At 41.0% G+C, this 27,426-nt stretch overlaps 1 protein-coding gene across 1 annotated transcript in view; it reads right to left on the reverse strand.

The window, feature by feature from the left end:
- The window catches only part of LOC146627592 (neural-cadherin-like), a 116,748-nt gene that overhangs the window by 30,170 nt on the left and 59,152 nt on the right, over positions 1-27,426 (reverse strand). Inside the window, exons 6-20 of the mRNA XM_085359024.1 lie at positions 27,116-27,365; positions 23,615-23,757; positions 21,969-22,141; positions 20,153-20,321; positions 19,409-19,579; positions 18,906-19,107; positions 15,666-15,816; positions 12,431-12,680; positions 10,223-10,350; positions 9,663-9,849; positions 6,778-6,921; positions 5,177-5,460; positions 3,093-4,701; positions 2,294-2,387; positions 1,328-1,512 (exon numbers count right to left, since the gene is read on the reverse strand). Of these exons, the coding sequence (XP_085215150.1) occupies positions 1,328-1,512; positions 2,294-2,387; positions 3,093-4,701; positions 5,177-5,460; positions 6,778-6,921; positions 9,663-9,849; positions 10,223-10,350; positions 12,431-12,680; positions 15,666-15,816; positions 18,906-19,107; positions 19,409-19,579; positions 20,153-20,321; positions 21,969-22,141; positions 23,615-23,757; positions 27,116-27,365 (4,140 nt within the window). The remainder of the gene's footprint in view (positions 1-1,327; positions 1,513-2,293; positions 2,388-3,092; positions 4,702-5,176; positions 5,461-6,777; positions 6,922-9,662; positions 9,850-10,222; positions 10,351-12,430; positions 12,681-15,665; positions 15,817-18,905; positions 19,108-19,408; positions 19,580-20,152; positions 20,322-21,968; positions 22,142-23,614; positions 23,758-27,115; positions 27,366-27,426) is intronic.

The following is a 27,426-nucleotide window of genomic DNA, read 5'->3' on the forward strand; positions in this document are numbered from 1 at the left end:
CTGTCCGGTCTAGTCCTCTGTGCCCTCCTTCCAGGCCCCCTCCTCCCGCCCGGCTCGTGGACGGGTTGCCGGCTTATTCCATCACTCGCATAATGGACTCACGGCGCCGGGGGCGTGGCTGTCAGTATCTGGTTGACTGGGAGGGCTATGGCGTGGAGGAGCGCTCCTGGGTCCCTCGGGCGGCCGTTCTGGACGTGCCTATGCTCCGGGAGTTTCACCGCCTGCATCCGGACAAGCCTGGTGGGTCGCCGGGGGGCTCCCGTTGAGGGGGGGTACTGTCATGGTCTCCGCTCCTCGTCAGCTGACAGCCGTCAGGTGTTTTGTTTTTGTTACCTTTCTCTCTCACCTCTGCTCTCCCCTTCTCTCTCACCCTCTTCCATTCTCTCTTTCTCCTGCCGGGGCGGAGCTCAGTATGGGCTCCTGCCCCTGGCCTACGCACCTGGAGGTGATCAGCACATCTGTCGCTGATCATGAAAGATTGGAACCCTTCTTAAGAGGGCGAGTCTGCTCTACTCGTCGCTGGATCGATGAGTCATCAGCGTCAGTCGTCCTGTATTTTGTAAAGTCAGTTTATGAGCATGTCTGAACCAGGAGACTAATGGTTTTTTTTCTGCCTGTGCATAGATTGCCTCTGGACTTGTTCTTCTCCTGTGCCTGGCGACTGAACGGGAGCAAGAGAGATAAAGGAGAGGAGATGTGCTAGGACTGAATGGAAACTTTCCCTTCCTGGACTCCTGCCTCTTTCACTCCTGGACCCTGGAACCCCGGCCCCTTTTTCCTTTGATACCATTATGTGTATATATGAATTCCACTGTAGGAAACAGTAAATAAATGCACCTTTTGAAGACACTAGTGGTCTGCGCGTGAGTCCGATCTACGAAACCTGACAATAGCAACATGTTTGATTCTCAGATTTGCTACATTTGCCTCCCTGCGACTTGGACCACTTCCCCAAAATGAAATTTGAAAATAAAATTAGAAGGATGCAGTTATAATAAACTGTAGGAGATCCAGTACACATCATTAATGCACAAAAGCAAATGCTCACAACAGAGTGATATTAAAAGAGCAGCTGTGCTAGAAGCGATGTGGTGCTGCCCAAACAGGCTACCTATGAGGTTAGAGCAAGTCAATTTGAATCAGCTATGTGCTTTGATTTTTTTTTTTTTTTTTAAAGGTGGAACATTTTGATCACATGCTGTACTGATGAAACAGGGAAAACAAAGTGCAACACATGTCTACCTGCTGTGCCGAAGGCACCCAGGGATTCAAAATTAACCCACAGCATTCATGCCAACATTTAAGTCAGTGTTTGTGCAAATGCTACCGGTCAAACGCAGTGAGGCAGACGATAAGATGGCCTTTTCCTCCAGCTCCCAGACATGAACTCTGACTCCTGAGATTACATCAGGCCACACACCATCAGACACCTCAACCCTCAGCCAGTAGCTGCCACCTGGAATGTTCTGTCGCAGGTTTAGCTCTCCTGAGCTCTGGTCCACACTGAAGTACCTGAAGAAACAAATGAAAGCTGTAAAGTAGGAAACTGTTGCTTCAGTATAAAATGAGAGAAAGAGAAATTCAAAAGCAGGGTTCCTTTTGTTTCTTAGCTCCTGTCTGAAAGATATATACGAAACAGATGGCAGACAGACATGTAGAAAATTGGTCAGTGGTACCTGGGCTCACTCCGACAGGAAGTGAATACAAATTAATGTTAAAAAACAAAAAGCTCAGAGAAACAGGTAAACAAAAAGTGCCAGGAAAAAAGACAGACGAGAAAGGAAAATGCTTCTGCTCGAAAAACTCATAAAAGGGCTTGATTGTCATGGTAACTGTCAAAATTTGTTATATGAATAAAACAAATATGCAATTGGTATTTCTAATCTGATCTTAAGGGTGTGAACACTGAATAACTGCACGGTTCTGCAAGGTTCCTACGAAGCAGCCTAGTAAGAAGGGCTGTTTCATCCAAGGAACATAACACAAGTGGATCAAGGATTGCTTAGGTTTTTTTGCTGGGGTGTTTTTTAATCTGATTGTATATTCCAGAATATCGATCAGCTTGCATTAGAGGCCAAGGAAATAAGATTAGGAGGATTAGGAAAAACTAACTGTGAGACGGGCCCTTGTTAGCAATGCGCCTACAGCATTTCTTTTAGCCCACATCCTCTTTATTTTACAGTTTGGCAGTTCTTCTGATACATTATTACGTTAGCACTTGTACCACTGCTACACACTGGGAGATCAGCATGTTTTCAGAGAACATTAGATGCATTTAACAGTGAGCTCTTACTTAGCTGCACTCGTCTTCAGAGTGTAGGTTTTGTTGTCCCAGTCATCTGGATCTGGGGCATATGCCTTCCCCAGTGCTGCATTCGCTATCCTTCCTGTTCAAGGTAAACACACACACACTGACTCAGTCTGGACAGAATCTGCTGATGCCAACACTTATCTTTTTCGTCCCTCTCTTCTCCTTATCTTGCATCCTTGTGTTCTGTTCTACTTATTATGCTCATAACTGTGGAGTCCCACTGCTGGAATGAATAGGCTCTCAGTGCTCCACTTCAGAGAGCGTGGAGCTTAAGGAAGCGAGGCTATCTCAGTATAGATTATGTTATTATCGACCTGCAGTGCCAGAGTACTGCAGCTGGGTAAACAATGGCAGCCTGGATGAGTCACGCTGCTCCTGTTTTCCACAATTACCAAAAATGTCATGTAGCTGAGTGTGTGATCAAAACACTAACAAGCCAATGTGCCTAACCAACTTACCTGGAGGGTAGAAACACTATAAAGAAATAAGAATCATGATTCTTATCATATTGTGATGTTCAGATGAGCTTTAGGCATAGGGTTGGCAGGGGAAGACTCTGCTGGGAGCTTCAGAAAGGATGTGACAATGATATTACCATAAGAAAACACTGCTAGAATGTAATAGAAAGAAAGCAATTATGAATTCCAGACTACTCTAAGCACGTATGGTGGTGAAAACTTTCCCCTAGAGCTGTAGCCTCAGTTTTCCCTCTTGACTCAAGCTCTCCTTGCGCTGTAAAAACAAAAAATCAGGGGCAAAAAGAAGAGAACAAGCATCTCACCCTTGTAGCTATGTACGTAGACATCTTTCTCTCCTGCCTGATGGGCGTTATCATTATGATCGCCAATAGTGATGGTGAGAGTGTTTGTGGCTGTCATCGGTGGCTCGCCGCTGTCAATCATAATAACAGGCAAGTGGAACTCACTCTGCCTTTCCCTGTCGAATCTCCGCAGAGCGGTGAGCGTGGCAGAGCCATTCCCATGGTCCTGTAGGTGGAAGTCAGTAGAGTACACAGAGGGCAGGGAGAGATAAAAAGGAGGCCCTTGCTCTGGGGAGTCTTTGTCAGTGACATACAGAAGAGTTGAACTCCTATTGAGCCAGACCACTTGAGGCACTGGACTGTTCTCCCACAGCATGGGAATGTAGGCTGTCTCCAGCTCTGGCCCGTTGTCATTCACATCTAGCAATGGCAAGCGGACCGTGACACTGCCACTCAATGGCGGGGTACCCCGGTCTGTCGCCATGACGACCAGCTCATAACCTGCCACTGTCTCTCGATCCAGCGGCCTAGCGACTGTGACCACACCTGCACCGCTGACTGCAAAATGTCCATACGGGTCTGACTCGGGGAGAATACTGTACGAAATGTCACCATTCGGACCAGAGTCGGAGTCAGAGGCCACAACCTGGATGACGCTGGTTCCTTCAGTTACATCCTCCGGCAAAGGAGACAGCAGATACGAGTCTGGGGTAAAAACAGGGGCATTATCATTCTCATCCTCCACCAGAACCAGACAGTGGATCTGGCTGGAAAAGTCAGTGTCCTCCACTTTGATGGTGAGGTTAAACCTTTGCTCCCCTGGCTGCTCAAAGTCCAGCTTTTTCTTCAGCCTCAGAGTGCCGCTCTGCTCCAGTCTGTGGCTAACCATGTAGAATCTCTGCTCAGGGTCTCCTGCCATCACACTGAAGGCCAAATGTCCGTATGAGCCGGCATCGGGATCCACAGCACTCAGCTCCAGGATAGGAGCGTCTTCATTTGTGCTCTCAGGTACACGAGCGCCGCACCAGTCCTCTCTAAACTTTGGCACATGGTCGTTGATGTCCGTCACCACTATAGTGACGGTAGCGGTACCCGTCATGCCGCCACCATCCCGAGCCTCTACCACCATACGGTGCGTGTCGGCATGCTCACGATCGAGGCCCTCTGCTGCCACAGAGATGGTCCCAGTGCTGGAATCAATCATGAAAAGATCTGCACCGTCTGCATTTTGTGAATTTTCCGTGATTTTGTAGGTGAGGATTGCATTTTGGCCTACGGCTGCATCATCAAGGTCTACAGCCATCATTTCCACAACTAATGTTCCAGGAGGGGAGTTCTCAGCTACACTGCTGTGGCAGTTATCAGGCGCACATGAAAAAGTGGGGGCGTTGTCATTGATGTCCCACACGTTGATGATAACATCCGTAAAGCCGGTAAGTCCCTCGCCCTCCTCGTCAGTTGCCATGACAACAAAGCGCCAGACAGCACGCTCTTCTCTGTCCAGGGTGTGCTGGACGTACATCTCCCCCGTGATGTCGTTGATCATGAAGTGTGACTCCGCCCCTTGGCCATGAATGGAATACCGTATGGCACCCTGGTCTGCATCTTTGTCTGGGTCAGTAGCTGTCACCTGCAGAGATAACGACAACTTCCTGAGAAAATGGATATTCATTCATCCAGTCAACCCCAAATTACTGCTTCCTCTTATCTCACCTCAGCCGTCACCCAAATCTTCTTTGCTTTCGGATTTTTTTAGACAGCCCATTTAAGTGTTTGCACTTTTCCCTGACCACCCAAATTAAAGCAATAAGCTCTGATCGGGCATGTTTCTTACATCTGGCGTCGGAGTAAGTCTGACAGCTGCACTGCTGAATTTCCCCGCACAACATCTATCTCTGTAACTTAAATGAAATTTCTAGAACGTTTTAAGCTAGGGTAAAGCACTAACAGTAGATAAACTGAAATAACATGTCACATTTTAAAATTGTGATCATTACTTAGCCGCAGCTATGGCCACACTAAGAAGGCGGTGTTTTAAGGATTATTACAGATGCTTAAATTACAGTAATTACTGAAAGAAGCACAGTATGTGTGTAGCCTCGTACCTGTAATACAAACACGGGTGACCCATCAAGCTCCTCTGTGACAGATCCGTAGTACTCATTCATGGAAAACACAGGCGCCTCATCATTCTTATTAACCACAGTAACTACCACCGCAGCGTAGTCTTCCCATTTCCCATCTGAGGCAAGAATCAGAAGCTTGTACCTCTTCTGCTGCTCATAGTCCAATGGCTGTGCAATAAAGATTGTCCCAACCTCTGGCTCGATGTCAAAGACACCACCTTTGTTGCCAGATGTTATCTGGTAGCGCAGCTTGGCGTTGGCCCCTGCGGCAGGAATTAAAAATGCATGTTTGAAAATGTGTTTAGTATCATTTTTACAATGTAGTAGAATTCACAGTGGGCTTTGTTCATGTCATTATTTCTTAAATCTCTGCATGCTGATACCTCACTATTGTCCCTTTTCATTTGTTGTTGCATTCCTCCAAAAACAAAAGGGTGTAACCACAAGGGTATTACACCTCATTTCCTCTAAGACCTGACTATTAGTAGGATTTCATGTCTTCCTTTCTTCTTTTGATTACTTAATTAAATGGAAACTTTGTACCTCGTCTCCCTGGCTTTAATCAGATACTAATTAAAAAAAAGAGTGTCGAAAAAAGTAAAAGGGAACATGAGAGCGAAAAGCAGCATAATGCGCTCTGATAGTTCTCCCTAGGGAATGATTGTGAGGCTTGGGAGAGGGTGGGGGGAGGATTGTAGTTGTAGGAAGTCAATATCTGAAGCTATGTGTTGTGTCTCTATGGTCACCACCCGGTGTGGTGGTTTAATACTGGAATATTTAAGATAATCTCCTGCAATGTACAGTCTTTGCTTTCAATCATTTTGTTGGGTTAAAGTAGCTTCAATCCCATGTAAATACACTAATCTGTACTATTAACACAACCCTTACTGACAAAGTGCTCCCTGTCTCCCACAGGGCCCTGGTAGGCTTATTGCGGTCAAACCCAGGGTGGAGTTTTTAAACAAGACAGATTGAGTAGAGCCTCTTAGGCACAAGTGCAACAGTATTGTAACTTTAATGTTGGTGGTTGGAGTTATTCCACAGCTATTCATCATTAGTGCTGCAGCCCAGCCTAAGCTGCACCCCCGCTCCCCATAAATACTTGATTAACGGACCTAAACATGTCTGATAAAGGGATCTTAGGCTACTGCTATACAGAGGATGAGCATCCGCTTTATTGCTTAAATCCCACCCACCCACTGTGTGGGAGCGTGTCACTCTTTTTGGAACATATGTACCACAGTGCATTACCGAACACTTAAATGACTACTAAATCTAGCACACTGCTTGATTTCAGCAGCATGATTTCAGCAGAGCTCAGACCGGATTGGAAAGGACTGCCCACAGGGTAACTTTATGAATACTGCTACAAATGAGGACCTATCTGAAGTAGTTTTGCTGTTTGCAGAAAGAGCCTGGCCAAACTGCAAACTGGAAATGTCTCTCTCTCTCAAAACCCCCCCATCCTAAATATAAAATATTGGTTGTGGTTGGCTAGCTTCTTTAACCTTTATTTCTAGAAAGTGGAATCAGTAAAAATGCCACGGGACTCAATCGTTCTGATGTCATTTCAAACTTACCTTCATCCTCGTCATTAGCACTAACAGTGACAACAGCCAGGCCCACATCTGCATTCTCATCAACGCCGACTTCATACAGTCGCTGAGCAAACACCGGTTTGTTGTCGTTGACGTCGCTGATGAAAACTCTCACATACGCTGTGTCTGCAAGAATGACAGAATGGCAGAAGATTAAACGGCACGCACAGCTCACACACATACATACTCGAACCATTACTGTAAGTGTGTTACTCTCATTCCATCTGTTTATTGATTCTACAATTCATTGTCACTGTTTAGTGGGGAAGAGGTACTTAACCCAGCACAATGTTGCTCAATGACGTATAAATTAGACAAAACATTACTCACAAAGATCTGCTGTAAATTACATGAATTATTCATTTTGTCAAGAGTTTATTCTTTTTACAGGGGGGACGGTTCTGAAGAGAAAGAGTAACAATAATGGGGCTAAACCTCGTCAACGAGCTACTTTCCTTTTTTTTTTAAACTGAGCGCAGATAACTAGGAAGGTTAAATATTTATAAGATGACAAGTGTTTGTGTCTTATCTGTGGGCTCCTCATTACATTGTTTATTCCTTTAGTTAAAAAGAGTAAATTATCTGCTCACAGAGCACATGGGTGACATGTTTATTTGGAGCTGCTGCAGTAAAAGATGGCGGAATGTGGCTTTATTTTCTTGGCTTGTTTTTGCATTTGCCTCCTCCGTTTGGTGCATCCCGGGGGTAACACAGAGACAGGTAATGTTTGCAGGGGAGATGAGCCCTTCTGGATGCGGTAGATATGTAGACACAACTAAGGCTCATCGCAAATGCTAAGCAGCCCTGGCAGCCTGAAGAGAGGGTTTTGCTACTCCAAAACACCACCCGGCACTCCTAACACCTCCTTCACAAACAGAGGCAAATACCCCCGTCTAAATACAAATGTCATAGGACGTCATTCTAAACACAGATATTATTACTGCGGAAATGTCACACTGTGAACAAGGTAAACAAACAAAGGCCTTTCTGGTTAAATTGTGAAACGAGAGAGTTAAAAAGGGGAAGAAATAAGGGATCGCTACAAGAAAGAGAGTTGGAAGAAATCTCTGAGCTATTTTCACATGGAAGAGAGTGTTGCTGTCTGGTCATGGCAGTAGAATAAATCAAATTAAAATTCACTTTTCAAAGTCAATCCCAAGGTGTAAATGAATGTATTGCCAATGCAGCCTTTTTAAAACACAGTGCACAGAGGAAGCACTCCTCACAGTTTAGAGTTACAGAGTTTCAGTATTGCCCTGTAGGCATATAGGGAAAGAACAATGCTGCTTTTTATGAACTGAACATCAGACCGGGGCAGAGGTCACCCTAAAGTTAACTCTGCCAAGTTATAAAGTTCCTCGGAATGCCACAGTAGTAAAAAAACAACATATTTTTGCATCAATTTAAGGCACAGGGACACAATGAATCGGAAGTAGCTGTCGCTAATCATTTATGTCATTGTAACAAAAGAGTAATTTACACAAAGCTGGATTCTCAATTGACTTAATTGTCTGGAATAGTTTGACATTTTGGCACACACGCTTTTTCTTGTATAGAGTCAGACGAGTCGATTGAACCCATCAAGTCATTATGTTAAATACAAAGCAAGAGACAGCAGCTTGATACTTCAGCTCTAAAAAACATTCAGAAAATAAACAACCACCAACATCTGTCCAAAGGTAAGAAAAAAAAAAGTGTAACAAAAGAAAAGTGTAACAAATATATCTAAAAAAATGTAACAGTTACAGATTTTTGTGGAATTTATGTGCCTGCTTCTTTCTGGCTGTGTGCCATAACAAGTTTTTGCACAGAACAAATCAAATATAACATTTTAATTAGTGAACTCTAGGGGTTATGATAAGCAAATTAGCCAGCTAGTGCAGCCCCGAGCAGCTACAGCATTAAACTCAGGTAAATTGAACATTAACCATGTAATCCAGTGCTGTGCTGGGAAATCGTGGGGTCCTGCCATTCATTTCGATGTAATTTTGACACATGCCAATCATCATGAAAACATTGTTGAACACCTTGCACACTGCACTCCCCATGGATATGACAAAAGTTTTGACTTGGCCTCCAAACTCCCTAGATGCCACTGCGATGAACCATTTATGAGGCAGGCCAGAACAATCCGGAACAAACCCAGTCTATGGAGGCCCTAGCCTGCAGCCTAAGACCCAAAAGAATTAGGGCTGTGTTAGTGAATGATGATGATGAAGGGGAATATTTGATAGCTCACTAATTAAAGCGATTTTTAGCTCATTTCCACATTGATGATAATTATAACAAATTTAATTTGCCTTGCTTTAGATTTATGTTGCATCTCCACATAGTATATCCAACACTCTGGCTGTTTATGTGCCTTTTGAGATGTGCAGAGACCAGTTCATGCTTGGACTTTTGCACGCTTAATTGTGTGTTAAACAGGTAGACTGATCCATCATCACCAAGTGAGATGAAACAGGATATTTCTGTCTGATGGTTTGATTTTTAGATTTGAGCGTAACAAAACTGCACTAGAAGAGACACTTGTTTATTTTATGTCCTTTACTTTTATTTTCACGGGTGGGAGGGCGAGACAAAGAGGGGAGGAAAGATTGGTGAGCCATTTTATACATATAAAACAGACTGGATGAGTTAGCAGAACTGCCCAACGACACACACAATATATATATTTAAATATATTTTTTGAGCTTATTTATAATGTTGCCAATAATACATCGGTGCAGGAATAGTTGCTTCAGATTTTGAATTTGCCAAACATGAAACTACTTTAATGAAACTGGCAAGAGTTTTAAGTCTAGATAAAAACTTTTTACCTTTTTACCCATCCAACTATCCAGTCACTCATTCTTAAAATTTCTCACCTGTGTTGGGCTGTTTGTACTTCCCAGGTCGAGCTGACTCTTGGCCATCTTCTGACTGAACCTCCAGTAAGTAGGAGCTACGGGCCTCACGGTCAAAGACAGCTTCTGTGTAGATAATCCCAAGTTCTGGGTCGATACGAAACAGATTATGGTCCCCACTGCTGTCACTCAGCAGAGAGTAAGTGATCTGTGGAGCACAGGGAATTTGAAAATTAAGCTAAAGTAAAGTTTCAAGCAATAACCTGCAGAAACAGCAGAAGTTACAGGCTCTGTAGCTGAAAATGTCAAGAGGGCTAAGCAAATCAATACGCTCCATTCAACCAATATCGCCACAATCAGTGAGACAGCTGATGAAACAGCTCCCAAACCCACTTCAACAAAACTTTGAAAACAGTGGAACAAAAGCTTCCACACTGGTGGGATTGTTGTGTGATGTTACATAATGCTCTTTGTAGTGTAAATGGATGCTTTAGCAGGGAAACAGCAGTCTCTAGATTTTTGTAAAATTACTCCATTTTGCCATACCTTCACAAAATGATCATAAGTGTATAACCACAAACCTCTCCATTAAAGCCCAGGTCTTTGTCATGGGCGGATACTTGCAGAACTGAAGTCCCTATCTGGGCTCCTTCGGTCACTGAGGCCTCGTAGATGGAGGATGTGAAAAACGGTACGTTGTCATTGACGTCTTAGGATAGAAATGACATAGTCACCGTGACAATGTGTTAATTTCCTGATACCACTCACAATATCCTTTTTCTGCATTCAAAAGTGTAACCACTGATATTTTCTCAAAAATGAAATGAAATATGAGAACAAGAGAACAACACGTTCACCGCATCAGCTATAGAGGTAAATAACTTCTCTTTAGGCAAGACCAAGTAATCCCTCTTATAAGTAATTAGAATCTGTTTTTACTTTTTTAAATAGGTTTTAATACTGTGCCAATTTTATATTGTGTATTTATCCCCAGTGTGCTGCTTGTTAACTTATTTTGTCTCTGAAGCTACATGTGCAAATATACATTATATTATATTAAATATAATATAATATACACTGTTCCAAAAAATAGTAATGTCAAAGTATCTTACTGTATATTTTACAGTTTTGTATTGTCTTTCTAGAATATCATTAAATTTACATAAGTAGATGTGATTTTACAGATCATTTTCTCACATAACAGACAAATATTTGTGAAATTATGATACATTTCTGAATGTATTTTTACAATCTAAATATGCTTATGTACAAATTATATATTTAAAAAACACGTAAATTGTGTTTTACTATATGTACAGTGATGTTATCTGTTAAATTCAAATGTAATACTATGGAAAAATATATAAAATGATCGAAAATCAATGAGAATAATAATTAAAGGAGTAATTTTGCTGGAAATGTCATGTCATCTAGGTCTGATTCAGTAATTCAGAGGTAACCAGTGAAAATATAATTAATATGAATAAAAACAAAGAAAAACATATAAAACATTGCACGGCCACGCTGTGCTAATTATATATTTTAAAAAATAAATGTAGAGGTAGGAATTGCAATTAATATAAATCTCAAAGTATTCACAACATTCCTGAACAGAAATAGGCCTCTGCACCTGGGGTGAGGGTGTGGCCATGAAAACAATGTGACATGCCATTGGATGTTGGGACACATAATCATCGGCCAATGAATGTGAACTAACAACCACAATGTCGTGGGTATGGCAGCACTGTAGGAAAACATCCTAATATAAAAGTATTTTACTGCATTTCACAGTTTTGTTCTGTTCTTCTAGAATATCGTCAAAGTTACGTAAATAGACTGATTTCACATTTCAAATGTAAATTAACGTTAAATCACTGTAATGTAATAAAACATAATTTTCATGATTATTAAATGTATCTGTCTGTACATATGCATATTTAGATTGTTAAAATACATTCACAACTGTATCATGATTTCACAAATATCTGTCCGTTATTTGAAAGAGTGAACTGTTGAATTCAAATGTAATGCTATGCAAAAGTATATAACATGATTCCTATAAGCTTGTGTTACATCACATAAGTATTATTATCATTGCTCTTTAGGGCGATCGTAGCTCAAGAGTTGGCAGTTCGCCTTGTGATCAGAAGGTTGCCGGTTCGAGCCCCGGCTCAGACACGCTCGGTGTTGTGTCCGTGGTCAAGTCACTTCACCTACTGGTGATGGGCCGATGGTGCTATATGGCAGCCTCGCCTCTGTCAGTCTGTCCCAGGGTATGCAATCCATTATTATTTAAACCAACTGTTAATTGTATATTTCTGTACATTTACGTATTATGATTCATATTGCCACATTCATTGACGTTGTTTATAGGTAATTTCATTGTTTGATCACGTTAAAATGTTCCTAATCTAAAAGCACTTGGAAAAGGCAGAATCCCATGTAAAATTAGAGCAACAAACTGTATTGTCATTACTGGAAATAACCGTATTTTTATGAGGAAGTTATTTTCTGTTATTTTACGGTAGTATTTTGGCACCCCAGCTGCCGGAATATTACTGTTTTTTTAAGATGTTTTTTTTTTAACAGTGTAATATAATATAATACAATATAATATAATATAATATAACATAATATAATATAATACCAATTAAAATGTACTCAGACACAGTTATTAAATAAATTAATTAACATACATTTCAAGAATTTCCATAAAGTCTGCTGATGTAATGGTGAAATCTATTCAATCAATTAATTATATCAAATGACAAAGACAGCGAGACATGTACCTGTAATATTCACATAAACTCTTGTGAAAGCTGCAAGCGGCACTGCAGCCACATTTTGCGCCCGGACTTGAAGAGAGAAAAATGGTGTGGTCTCATAGTCCAGTGGCTCGGACACCAGAATGGACGCAGAACCATCTTCCCGGTTGGGAGAGAGGTAGAAACGGACGGGCATGTTGGTTTCAGGGACCATCCCATCCTCAAGGTTGTAGGTCACTCTTGGGTCACCCAACTGAGACGTTGCCTTGACTGTCTGAATAGCATCAGAAGTTACATCATGACTGTCTTGAAAACCTGGATTTTAGGTATCAAATCAGTAAGGACTAGCTCCTGAGGCAGAAAGTGATAAATGGAGCATACATACATCTCATGATAGAGCAAACCTCTATCATCTATCATGAGCAAACATCTCATAATAGGAAAAAAAAACATCAGCGAGTTTATGGATATGTAGCTGATCGCTCAGCTTATATAATATCATTCTACAATCTTGCTATGCACATTTGGAAAACATGTTTTTTTGAGGAGTACAGGCATTCAGGAGTCCCCTGAATGCCTGCTAATTTCACGGTTAAATCACTGCTCAATAATATGAGGTCAATGAGTCAATCCAAGAAATAATTAAAGCATTTAAGCACTTACAGCTAGACATCTTTAAATCTCTGGACAAATCATAGAAGAAAATTATTCTATATTAATTAGTTAGTTTTAAAGATGGTAGTGAGCATATTTTGTAGTTTTGGACAGAGCCAAAATGTTTGTGAAGGACAGCAGGTCTAATTATTGATGTCATCCATAACAGGCTTAACTAAAATGTCTGGTTAGGAGGAAATCATGTTTAACAATTTCATGTGTGATTTTGTATAGTCATCCATTCATCTGTCGATATCTTTCTATCAGTAACTAAATAATAAAAAAAAAATAGTAGTGAAAGGCTCATGGTCACGTTTTCTTTTTTTAATATTAAGTTTTTTCTGTTTTTTAAGTAGTTTCATAGAGTGACTCTTACTTGTAGTCTCACTGTGTTATCTCAGTACTTTTTAGTCTCTGAATTCTTTTCCCATTACTGGGCAGATTATATTAGCCATTTTACAGTGATTAATTATAAACACTTAATCAGAAATCAGCCCCTGAAAATGTTCTGTCCCCTCTGTGTTGAGAGTTAAGCTCCACCCCTGAGCTGATGGGCACATTTTCTAACTTTACACAGAGCCAGGTTAGCTGTTTTTCGCTTCTTTTGCTGAGCTAAGCTTACTAGCTGCAGGATACAGCTCTATAACTAACTCCCAGAGATTGAGTGCTATGAGTCTACTCATTCAAGTCAAGACAGTGTCAAGTAGGGTTGCCAACCGTCCCTTAAAATACGGAATCGTCCCGTATTTCGAAACAAAAGTACACGTCCCGTATTGAGCTAATAAGGGACGCACTTTGTCCCGTAATACAGTGAGAATCAAAAGTAGTCTATAACTTTTAATGGAATTAACGCTTTGTTTGAAAACATAATTCCCAGCCCCTCTCCTGCTTTGTGACCAATGAGCTGACAGCACACTTATGACAATTCGAGTATGACAATTCAGATTACCGCTCATCTCATTGGTCGAGGAAAGGTCGCTTACGGAGAAAATACCGGAAGACAACAGATGACCACAACAAGAAGCATGGCCAACAGGGAAACAAACGCCGTCACTGCGGTGCAAGTCTCGGACGACAGTACACCTAAAGCTGGGCAAACACTGTGCGATTTTTTCAGTCACGTTATTCAGCTCATGCGACCTGAGTGCTCACACTGTGCCTCCATAACATGAAGGTTATAACAGAAAATCTGTCACTCTCTCTCTCCGTGTGAGTGTGAGCCCAGCATTAGAGCAGCAATGTTTGTTCCCCTCAGACAAAGGGAAGAATGGGAAAAGGAAAACACCTGGCTGGAAAAAGTTAATATGGGCATGTGCAATGAATATCAGCGCTATGTGGCCAGAAGTGTGATAATATAATTTATTTTGTGTAATAAACAACTGCAAGGATAGATGATTACAACAAATAGATCACTAATACATAAAAGTAATACATAGATGAATAATGATGATGAGTTAAGATGCGTAATCATGGGAACAAGCGGGTTTACAAACAGGAGCAGCTGATTAGCATCAGAAAAGCTGAAATAATACCTCAACTGAAGCCGATTGTACTAAATGCACTAAATGTGCACTGTTACAAGAATGTTTTTCTTTCTATTGTTTTCTATTATTTTAAGTTAAGCAGGACAGAGTTCTTTTAAAGAAAGATTTACTTATATTCTCAAAAGTTAAGCATGACAGGCTTCTGTTTAAGAAGGAGACCTGTTTTATTGTGTTAATGTTGTCATTTTGAGCTAAAAATAAATGGCTAAATGATCATTTGTTTCACATGTGTTCATATCACAAAGAATACACATCTACTTAAATCAAATTCAAGTCAAAGGGTTAAAAAAAATAATTTCACACACAAAAAAAGAGCTAGAAAATTCACCACACTGGGAAGGGTGAAGACAACTGGGTCGCCCGGCCCTGGCCACGAGGTGTCCCTTATTTATTTTTCAGGGAGTTGGCAACCCTAGTGTCAAGTCAGCATATTTCCTAAAATGCTAAACTACTTTTTCCTTTGAGATTGGTCAAGTAACATTTGTTCACATGTGACAGGTTATAAGCGGTCAGACTGCAGTACGGGTCAGCAGCCTGAACGAAACACAGGTTATATCAAATTCTGATTAAATTTTTGCTTCAATGACTGATTATCTAAGAAAGACATAGCGTAGGATGAAAGTCAAACCTGCTGCCTGAGTCCTAAAATAACCTCTTATCAAGAATTGAGCTGCCTTTTGAAGACCTTGAACAAAAGGACTTTTTTTCCATCTCAGATTGACAGCTATAAATTTTTCACATCAAAGGAGACATTTTCAATGAATTTAATAAGTCTAGTGTCATAAAATTTGCCAAGCACATGGGATTCAATGTCATCTTTCTGCTACAGCATCACATTAGAACTCTTTTACAGGTTTTTCAGCACTGAAGAACCTTCTGAGGCATATTTAAGCTCAGTGTTAGCAGAATGTCTAAATAATGGTCAAATTGCACTGATTCAGGTAAGCAAGCATTCATCTAACGTAAACAGCAAATAATAAGATTAATAAATAATAATAATGATAATAATGATAAAGGGAAACAAACATTGTAACAGAAATTGAAGTTGCTTGCATCCTTACCACTATGGGCGTGTCCCTGGCAGTGTTTTCAGGGATGACAACACTGTAGCTTTCTTTTTCCCACTGTGGAGGCTGGTTCTTCACATTGGTGATGGTGACTGCCAGCTCCACAGAAGTGCTACGATTCCCACCATCAGTTGCTATGATATCCCTTGTAATATAGGTCCGCTGTGAACAAAGGGAAGAGTTCAATGGGGGAAATTATCATCATATTTGATGTTGAAATGATTACTACCCTGAAGTAAGATATTACTTTAATCTTGTGACTCTCAGTGAGAAAATGAGGCCCTGTTGACACCGTTAGCAGCAACTACCACAATGGCAGGTTTCCGTGTTTATATCTATCTGTGCAGACGTTTTAGCTGCATTATAAGTGACATTAAAAACTTTCACCATCACCTCTTTGATTATGTGTTTACTCTTTTATTAATTACATATAGGTCCAGAAATGTTTGGACACTGACATAATTGTCAGTTTTTTGTCTGTACTCCACCAAGTTTTAAGGGTCTACAAACATGTTTCCTTTACTGCTTTGAAATTAGTTAGTCGTATACACAGTCACCTGTTGTCTTGGGTAAAACATCATATTTCTTTTAAACCCCTTGAACAGTAAGTTTCATTATTGTTTCTCTTAAACTCTATTGTGCTTGCATACAAAAGCAAAATTGAGAAAATTGTGTCACTGTCCAAAAATGTACAAATCAAGCTATTTTTGTGATAAAAAAAAGTTTTTTCATAGCAAAGTGTAATATTTTGCTTAATGTTTAGTAGAAGAGTTAGACCTCTGCGTGACTGTGGGGGCAGCTGTTTCTGGCAGCACAGCAGCACTAAGAAAAACATGTAGATCTGGGCGTTTATACGGATATGTCTTTGTGCGAGCAGATGCAAGCAGCGATAAGCTGTCGATCAGCTAATTGGACGACCCAAACGTGGAAACCATTTAGTTAGACTCAAAACAACAAAAGCAGCAGAATAAGCCATAGAAAAATACATTAAGCCATAATTCTGACTCCATAAAAACCCTTTTGTTACTGTGCCATAATTGAATTCCAAGGACATAAGGGAGTAAATTTGACTTGGGGACTGCATTTCATCAAAGTGGACACCACAAGAAAAAGTGAAAAGAGTCCATTTACCTAAATTAAACAATGAGTAACATTAAAATTACACTCACGCCAAAGTGAAGAAGAAGAACATTTAGAAATGTGTCCTTTTACCCACATATTATGATTGTATTTCATAATAATGACTAAGTCACAGTTACAGAGCTTAAATGAAAAATTGTTCACTATTATTTCACCACGAATTCAATCGTTCAGCTTTAACATTTCGACTACCAGCTGCATTATTCTGTTAATGTAAATCAGGGCCAGCGACTCTATTATTGTGCTGCAGTGGTCAGATAAAAACCAATCTCCCTGAAGTTCAGTATTAGATTTTCTATTTGTGGGACAATCCAATTAGTATTTTTAAAGCAATGCAACTCTTTTCCAAAGCTTGAAACCAGAGAACAAAGATTGCAATCTGCAATGCCCAATATGGACCCAGCAGCTGCTGCTTTTACATTAAATGAATATCTGACTTGGTAATACTTGGAAATTAAATTTGCTGTAATAGTGTCAGATCTCTACCAGAACATATAAAATATTCTGGATACGGTCATGGCAACCTTTTCCATCTTTTCCACTTAATTCTCTGTGGAACCAGTGTACAGTGTGTTGACACGGGATGAGGTCGGCTCTGGCTGTGCATGTCTTAGGGCATAAGAACATTCATAGCTGCTCAGTGGCATATCTCTTCCATTAAAGTGCTTCGAGTCAACTGGGAACAGTGCTTCACATTTTACTGTGAAGTGTGGCTTGAAAATTTAGCCTTAATTCTTTTTCAATGTAATCAGAAACTGCGATGAGAAAATCAAAAAGAACAACGTCCCAGACCAGCGAAGACATTTAACATTTAATGAAGTGCTTTTATGGTTACAGCACAAAGATTGTTGCAGGATCCAAATAACTTCTGAAACCACCCTAAAATATGCAACAGCTTTGTTAGGCGGGGTTTTGTGCTTAGCGTTATCAATTTTGCATGAAGTCAGCAGCAAAATTGCCAGAGACTTCCGACACCAGTGCAGTAAAAAGTATGTTAAATAATAAACAGCCCTATAGTGCAATAGCAGGTTTCTGGCCAAAGAACAGCTCCTGTTGAATAAATTAAGGTGAAAACTGGAAGCCGAGCACTGATAGGTCTCAGAAAGGCTACGACATACTTGTGAAGAATGTAAGAAATAAAAAAATGTGTTACATTACTGGCATTGACATTATAAATCACTTGAAGTTAGCTGACAACACTCAGCTCAGTAAACTTTGAAGATAGCGTTTTTAGGTAGTTTTCATACAGAAGCGAATTATGCATACATGTAAAATAACTTGTATTCTGAAAACAACTGTGTAATTTATCTTAAGGGGATTCACCTTTGTATTTCACACTTCTCCAAAGATTGTGGCTTAGTGTTTTCATTTTTCAGAAGCTGTTAGCAGGGAGGTTAACTTTGCATTCATAATCTTCCTCACAGTGTTTCAGTTAATCACTTCAAAATACAAAAATCGTTTGTTGGTGCACACTGTCAGTCTTTTTATCAAAGTCTCAGATGATAAACGACGATGAAAGAAAGCTTTTTTATATATATATATATATATATATCAAAGCCACAGCATTTATAAGAGACAATGAGTTGCAGAGTATGGTAATTAGCTTCTTTTAAACCTGTGCCATTAATTAAAACACTTTTTTGACAGCTACTGCAGGTAAGAGGATGTTTTTGCACATTTGAAGGAAAAGTCTTTGTAACGGAGCACTAGAAAAATGCTAGTCATTAAACAGAACCAAAGGACACACAAGCTGTTAAAATGTATTTTGAATAATTTGTTTAGGCTGAATTAGTCTCCCTCCATCTTCTTTCTCTGTGGTATTTCCACATCCAGCACCTCCGGGAGTAGACATACTCAAGACTGGTAGTGGCAGTTAGAGGCACTTTGAGGTGCCTCATTCATTAACTTTGTTGACACAGACCCACAGGCCACTGTGTGTGTCGTCCTGGTATAACTCATTTTGCGGGGACATAATCTACTTACACAGTCTCATTACGAGGACATGCCTTCGTTGTACGCAAAAAAGTAAATCCCTAAAAATGAAGGTGAAGACCCGGAAAAGAACAGTTAGTGTCTCTGTGTGTGTGTCTGCACTGGCTGACAAAGACCTGTGGTTGACTTGCCTGTGAGATGGGCTGGTTAACATAGACCCATCCAGTGATGGGGTTGACCTGCAGGTACTCAGGCTGCTCCAGAGACATGGCGTAAGTGATAGCTGCATTAGTGCCAAAGTCATCATCGTGAGCAGCAACACGCAGAAAACTGGTACCGACCAAAGTGTCTTCCCTCAAAAAATCTGCACGGGAAAGAAATAACGTATGTGCGCTCACTTTACTGGTCAAAGAACTTGCATTGTAGTAGCTTAGGGCAAAGGATGATGAAGATCCTTAGGAACAAAAATAAAATGTCTCTAAAAACATCCTCAATTAAATCAAATTACTATATAAAGGTGCACAAAGTCAATCAAATTCTCTATGACTTAATATCAGTTTTATTTACTTCTGCATTTTTAATGGTCCTGGTTGTGCCCCTGCTTTATTAATGCTATGCATATTTCATTTGGACATCAACAAGAATAACATTCATCCCAAACTTACACTCATAGCGCAAATTCTCAAACTTGGGGCTGTTATCATTTTGGTCCAGTATTTGGATGGTTAGCTGACAGATGCCGATCAGTGGCTCCTCTGCCCAATCAGTAGCCGTTACTGTGATCGAATACTCTCTTTGCCGCTCCCTGTCGAAGCGCCGGGCTGTCACAATCCCTCCTGTACATACAGAATAATGATCAAACATACGCACGGCAATACCACACAGTGCTTCAGCACCCCGGTATTTCCACCAATCGACCCAAGATTTTGTAAACAAGTAAACAATTATGAATTTATTCGGAGAAAGTCGAGTATTCCTTTCAAGTGCGGTGACTTTGCTATTAAATCTTGAGATGAAGAAAACTGAGCACGAGCCTAAAAGAAAATGACTGACAGAATAACATGTTGCCTGCCCGTGCCAGGACTTCTGAACAGCTTCTCTATTTGCCTACCCCTTAATTATGTACACTCGTTTTTTATAATCACACTGAGCTTCTCCCAAATTTAATCAAATGTTAATCAGTATACAGGTTTTGGCATTTGACTTAAATTCCTAAGAATAACAAGTCAACGTATAACAGTTGATATTGTATCAGTATGCATCCTCCTCACGTCTCCACGCCTCAGCTCAAAATTACCATTAGAGATGACAATTAACATTTAAATACAACACATTCTACCTACAGCAGACTCTCTGCTCTATGTCTAATTGAGACCTCTTTTACCCCAGACGAACTGAAACTGTTCTACCTGTGTCCGGATGGATTCTGAAGGCAGGCATTGCGCTGTCTCTGTGCATTAGGCCATATTTGACTTTTCCATTTGCCCCCTCATCTGCATCCACGGCATGCACTTGCAACACAAAAGTCCCCGTTGGCTGGTTCTCCAGCACCGAAGCCTGTTCACGATATTGCTGGCACTGAGATAGAGAGGGGAAGAGGAAACAAGGAAGGAGAGATAAATGCAAGAAAGTAGTCCTATATAAGGGATTGTATCATCAGAATACGATAATATTAATAAGAAAAAGGGGATCAAAGAAACTAAACTAATTAAGTAGAAGGTCACTACACACACCACACAGGGAGATTCTGCACATGAAACACAATATAGCAGTTATAGATACAGTAGACCACATCTTTGGAAATGAAAACACTTGAACTGATTTCTTTTGAAGAGCCAACAGCGAACAGCTTTGTCTTTGCAAAGAATTCAATCCATTCCCCCTAATGAACATATGCCCCAGATAAAGAGCAGCTCTCTGGAGTCGTTCTTTTTTGTAATCAGATATAAAAGCCAGCTACTCTTTCAACAGAATGACCATGAAAAAAGAAAAACAATAGACAAGGAGGAGCAAGAATGAAATGGAGAGAAGGAGATGGATCAAAGGACGTGAGCATGCAATTAAAAGAAGAATAATGCAAGAGTTCATGGGACGCGATGGCACAGACAGCATGGCCGGAGGCAGCTGTTCATAAAAATCACATAATATAAAGCATAAGGTCATGCTGGCCCAGGTGGTTCTGAGGCATAACTTGATATTCAAACAAATCAAGTTGCCAAGAGTTCAAACCCGCCCGGAAGACCCAGGAGCTCCAGCTCTGCATGAATATGTCTTCTGCCGAAGTTCAAGTCATTCCTAATTAAGGAGGAAGTTAATTAAACAGGTACAGTATATTGTGATGATTTTGCAATTTTTTCCTAAATTAATTGAAATCCCACTAGACTGCCTAAAGATAGAGTGGGTGTGCAGGCTAATCGGAACTCATGGGAAAACAGAGCAGAGAGAGACGGAGGCCAGGGAAATGAGAACAGAGCAAAATATAAGAGTGCTAGAGAGTGAGGCGAGAAGAGGGAGGGAGGAAGGAAAAGGGAACAGCTGAAATGCAATGAGGGGATAAGACTGAGAAAAATACAACAATGGATTATAAAAGGTTCACGTTGACAGCAACAACAAAAGAAGGAATGCCTGAAAGGTCTGACATTTTGGGAAATACATTTACAGACTCTTTTGCTAATAGTTAGCTGAAAAGATCAATACAACTCTCCTTGCATGGCCTGCATGGTGAATATATAGCTTGAACCAGTAAGTAGTTAGCCTATAAAGACTTAAAACAGGTTGGAAGTGTCGACTATCCAACGGTGCTGGAAAAGTCTTGAATAAGAAATAGGTAAACAACCGCCCATAAATACATTTATTTTGAAGGCACTACTTTTCTTCTTTGTCCTTGGCTGTTTTACTTTCCTTCCCTCCTTTCTGATTTTCTCACCCATGACCAATTAGTTATACCTGCTCGTCGATACCCCGTCCTTCTTGTGTGTTTAATTTGTCTTTGCCATCAAGTCTTTGTCAGATCGTCTGCGTCCTTTGCCCACCTCTGAGCTCCTGAGCCTTTGTCCGTCATGCTGTCTACCCTGGTATCTGCCTGCTTTTGCACCTATAGTTGTGCTAAGCTTCCGTGTGTTTTTCCACTTCCATTTTTGTTTATCTTCTTGGATTTAACCATTTTTTTGTAGGGAATAAATAAAAAACTAAATGTACTAAAAGTACCAGGGTTGTCTTCCTCACCTCCTCAAATATAGGTTTGTTGTTGTTGACATCATCAACCCCAACGATGACCCGGGCAGTCGAAGACAGAGGGTGTGGTCCGCCCGAGGCATTGTCATCTGTGGCCGTTACATTCAGGACGTACTCCAAACCTTGAAGCTTGGGCAGGGGAGTCGAGCGGAGACGGATCAATCCTGCAAAGAGCACAGACCACTTAAATTACTTCTTGTATAGTATATGGTCTACACTAACAGAGTACATACAACCATTCTATAGCTGTTAAGTAGGATGTTATTGCTGCTGAGGAAGTGGACGCATAGTAAGGGATGTGCTATCAATAAGAACACACTAGAAAATGCATACTGCATACTGTTGTTCTAGACGTTGGAAGCAAGATAGAGAGCTGTGAAAATTCAGCTCTCAAGTCCACAGAAAGGTAGAAATCTGATATACAGACTAAATCCAAAAACCAATTTCACAGTAGTGATTTTGTCACATTTCTAATCTAATAATTGCGTGCTTTCCTCTAAAGATGCCCATCCAGCTAAAGCACTTGAGCGAAAACATAAAGCAGTACAGTGAGTCTGGTCAGAAGTTAACGAGGCTCAGCAGATGCCTATTAGCTGTTCCTCTTGCCCCCTTTGTCTGCTTTCATGTAACAGTCAAGATAAAAGGTGGGATAAAAGGATGGAGCATCTGAGTCAACATCTTTCTCGTCAACAGAAATACAAAAACATCAGAGGTTGCAGAATGAGCAAGCAGCCTGTGATGTGGGGAAAACCTATTGAACTGAGAGCATGGGGAGTTTTTTTATTCTCTTGTTGTGTTTCTATTCATCCCCTTCAATGCTCTTGATTAAAGACAACACAGCATGCTGATACACACATATGGGAGCGCCTGACATCCCTCTCTCCTGTATTACTTGTAATTTCACCTGCCCACAGAGCAGAGAAGGATCCAGGTTCTAATGACAATGCATAACATTGACATTGCTGCACCGCTACATTAAAATACGCAAACTGTGGGATGTGCGCAGTAATTGTCTCGCCTTAAATGTCAGCCTTGTTTACAAACGCAACACCAGCTCAACCAGCTATTCAGCTAGCAGCATTCGTTGCATATACAGGAAAAGGGAACCCATATAGTGATAGTGATTTCCCCGCACCCAAAGGATATCAGCCTTAGCAAGGGTGGAAAGAAATATAAAACGATGACACAAAAGAAAGAGGAGCTGGCGGAGCAGAGCTTGGAGATTGCGAACTATGATAGAGCAGTTGTTGTGAAATTGAATTGAAAGGGTTGGGTGACAAATGTCACAGAGATTGCCACTGGTTTCGGATCAAAGGGTAAATAAAAAAGATAAACTGTGCAGTCCTCAATGCTAGAAGGCTAAGAAACATGTGGAACATTCCTCTCTGTACCTGGAAAAAGCCAAACCAAGGACAGAAATGTCCTAAATAATGTTATAGATTTTATTTATGACCCTAATAATAGAAAGAGCAGCATGCGTATAGGAAATATAGCTTTTATTATCAGCTTTCAATATCTTTTCACACTGCCTTTGAAAATAGAGGCCGTTCCTTGAAAGCGCAATTTGACAGAAAGCCCATCGATTACAATGAGAGCTGAATAATATGACACCTGGTTGGAAAATTAAGAAATATCACCTTTCTGGCTGTCAATGACAAAATTTTCTTCCTCGTTGCCTGCTGTTATGGAGTAGAATATAGCATCGCCATCTGGATCTTTGGCCAGAACTGTTGCAACCAGGGTGTTGGGGCCTGCATCCTCAGAAACGAATGTTCGATATCTGCAAAGAGGAACTCAAGTTTAGAGAAAGTGAGAACACATACTTGGTGGAAGTCAATAATAGAAACCCACAAACAAAGAGACTAGAGATATGAATCATTTACACAGTCCAGGGCATCGAGAAGCTGATTAGACTTATGGTTGTGGCTTTTACTTGTCACTATGATTTAACCTGTCCTCTTAGCTGGCCAGACCAGAGACAAATGATAATGTCTACTGGGATTTTGAAGCCATTGAACAAATGGTGCTTCTACATACCCTGCCCACTGTGGGCCATTTGATCCACTGCCTTTTAAAATGTCAACAGTGATTTGCTTGCTCTGTGGTGCTGGGTAGCAAAATGCCCAGCAAGACACAGGAGACTGATATACCGCTGTGGTACAAAGCACAATGGGGAGGAGATTAACTCTGTGACTAAGAGGACGCACAGATGAAGAGAAGAAAAGAAAAAGGTGAGAAAGGAGCAGCTAGGTGACAAAAACGAAGGCTGTCAGTGAAATGACAAGTAAAGTGACATGTGGGAGTGGGAGAAAAAAGAGAGGAAAAGAGGACGGCTGACAGAGAGGAGCAGGCTATAAGAGGGGGCGGTGTTCTCACAGAGTTCGAGTTGATTCGTCAGCAGAACTCATCCCCTGCGAGATTTTGTGCTGTATCCTCTTCTAATGCGTGTGTGTGTGTAAGTATGCGTGTACGTGGGGTGGGGCTGCGGTGTCTATGGTGAAAAGTCAGAGGTGATTGATGGTTTACAGAAGAACGCTGATGGGTGATTCATCTCCGCCAGCCTCGGCAATCTCCGTGGCAACATGAGTGACCTGTAATCTGTCACCCGGCTCAGAGGCCACCTCTCCGCAGCTCTGAGGGGATGAAACATATACACTCCCTTTGCTTTTCTTCCTGAAGCGTCTTCCTACATCTCACTGAACTGTGAAGTTGTGCTCAGACACGGTACGCCTGCCTGCCTGTCTGTCTGCTTCCCTGCATGTCTGGACATTTTGCATTTCCATGGAGTCTCTCGCTGTCTGTCCCTCACTTCAATCACATTTAGCCACTCTGTGGCTCATTCAGATGCAAACTGAGAGGAAAAAAACACTAGCCCTTCCACTCATCTGTCAGGCAAGTATCTCAATTAATCTGAATGTAAGAGTAATTTCTTAAATGTTAATGTGCACACTCTACCTCCACACGAGTCTCTGTTCTTTTTTGAGCACTACAGCCCAATTCTAATCTGCAGCCTACAGCCTCTCGGTGCACTTGCACATTTACATGGAGGCTCCGCCACATTAAGTGTCATTCCAACCCTACTAGCCTTAAGTGTGAGTGGGTTATGAATCCTTCCAACACTGAGACTGCATCAGTGCAGGCTTACTACCCACAGTGCTGAAAGGTGAAGAGCTTGTTTTGTTTCCTGCATGAAGGAAACTCCACGCATATGATTGTTGTGGTTTAGGGTCTTTACCTTACAATTTAAAGTGCCTTGTTGTGATTTGGTGCTACATAAATAACACTGAACTGAACTGCATTCATACAATTGAGTTATATGTGATTATTTCAGTAGGACTGCATCTGTAATGAAGAAAAATGAAATGGCTTCCCTTAAAACAAAAAACCCACCAGTTTTTTGTTTTTAAATCTTACAGTAAAACATTGTTGCTTCATTTGTTCCTTTTTGCTTTCAGCAACCAAATCTTAACTTTATTCTGCTGAATGTATCTGAAATATTCTGTTCAGCACTTTCCACCTTTTTTTAAAGATTACTATTTTCCATTCTAGTTATAGAGGTCAAGAAGAAGTTGGAGAAAAGAATGAAGAAAAGTAGAATAATTTCAACAAATGCTGAATACTGTCTGTGCTTTAAATGATTGAATACAATTCAAATGGAGCACACACTTTTTTCAGTAGAAGATAGACATCATCTTAATAGACCTACTTGGCACATTCTCACAGAAAGCACTGTTACTATTAAATAATGGCGGGTCTTCCCAAAGCTTGCTGGTATATTCTACACTACCCCTTAATTAAGAGACTCTCTGCAGACACAAGTGTGACTCAACACAGAGTTTCACTCATCACTGAGTTGGAGGAAGTAGCAGTCGAATTCGAATTGGGCCCCTGCTCGCTTCCCTCACAGCATTTATCTACATCTCAGAAAGCCATAGTGTGAGGAAGCGCCTAACACATGCTACCTGGCAAAACGTCTGCATTTCTAACTATCTGTCTGCTGGGAAGAATATTTGCCTGACTGCCGACAGGCTTCTCTGTTTATCTGCATATCTGACTGGCTGTCTCCTGTCTACTCGCAGTGTATGTTTTGGCATTCTCTACTTGCTTGCCCTGCAACCGTGTTTCAGTGTGTTTTTCTTTTCAGTTTTATGTTTGTCTGCCTACATCTCCACCTTTCTGCCCACCTCATTGTTTGGCTGTGTGTCTAGCCAGTCACTGAGACTGACACCTGACAATGCAACAAGAGCAGGTAACAGAGGTCTGCAACAGTCTTGTGTGAAGGTCATTGAAACATGACTGACAGGACAAGCAGCTTACTTGTTCGATAGAATAAATGTAGCAGAGCCACAGTGACAGTTGCTGCCCACCCACTTATACAGCTTTGCCAAAAAGCCACTCTGGGACACACTGGATTGCATCCATATGTCAGTTTACTGCATACCTTTGGAAAAGGCCAAAAATAAAACCCAGAGAGTGTGAAGTGAATGCTCGAATTCACTACAATATTGGACCACAAACATTTTGAGCTATCCATCAGAACATGCTGTGAAACTAACAATGTCACACTTTGTGATTAATGTGAGTAACAGGCTGTTTTGATGCCAGATGGCTGTGATTAACACGCCAAATAAAACATATTGAGTTTGTCTTATGCTGGTGGATTCACTACAGCAGTTTGGAGACGAGTTGGCCACTATTCACAACAGGACTCCCAGCATCAAATATTATTGCAACGGATAGCCTCAAGGACGGCAGGTCTGTGATGTATGATGTAACAGCCCATATGTCTGTGATGCAACTACCTCGTCTGCTCAAAGAGTAAAGCTTTGATAAACTCAAATATGATCAGCTGGTGGATCAGAATTTAAGCAGTGGCAGCAATGGCAACATTATTTAAACTCTGCTTGAGTTTGATGTTAAAAAATGTTCAATTCTGCATAAAGAAAAATGCAACAACACAAAGACATCCATGCATTGGATATTTTTTATAGCCATTTATTTATTTATTTTTTCATTGCACTTTTGTATCTCAGCCTTAGTTTTTTGATGCAGCTGTTTTATGTTTTCAATGAATAGTTGCAAATTAAGATGATAAACCACTGATTTTGGTTTGTGATGGGGAAAAAAAGACTACTTACACAGGCTGGGAGAATTCGGGGGCTTCATCGTTGACATTCGCCATCCTCACACGGACGGTGGCAGTGCCAGAGTGAGGTTCGTCCCCACTGTCCACCGCCATCACCACAAACTCATACAGATGATTAGGCCTCTCATAGTCAAGCCGTCTCGCTGGGAAAACAGTCCCATGGGGTGAAATGCTGAAGTCCGGGCTCAGGGTGTAATAGGTGAGTTCAGCATTTAACCCTGAGTCACAGTCCGTGGCTAACACTGGCAGGGGGAAAGACATCACACGAGAGCCATCAATTACGAGTTAATCGAAAAGGGCTGA

The sequence above is a fragment of the Diplotaxodon limnothrissa genome, linkage group LG7 (assembly GCF_057381915.1).
Source record: "Diplotaxodon limnothrissa isolate DT_005_m linkage group LG7, D_limnothrissa_male_GT1.1, whole genome shotgun sequence".
In the NCBI taxonomy this organism is placed as follows: domain Eukaryota; kingdom Metazoa; phylum Chordata; class Actinopteri; order Cichliformes; family Cichlidae; genus Diplotaxodon; species Diplotaxodon limnothrissa.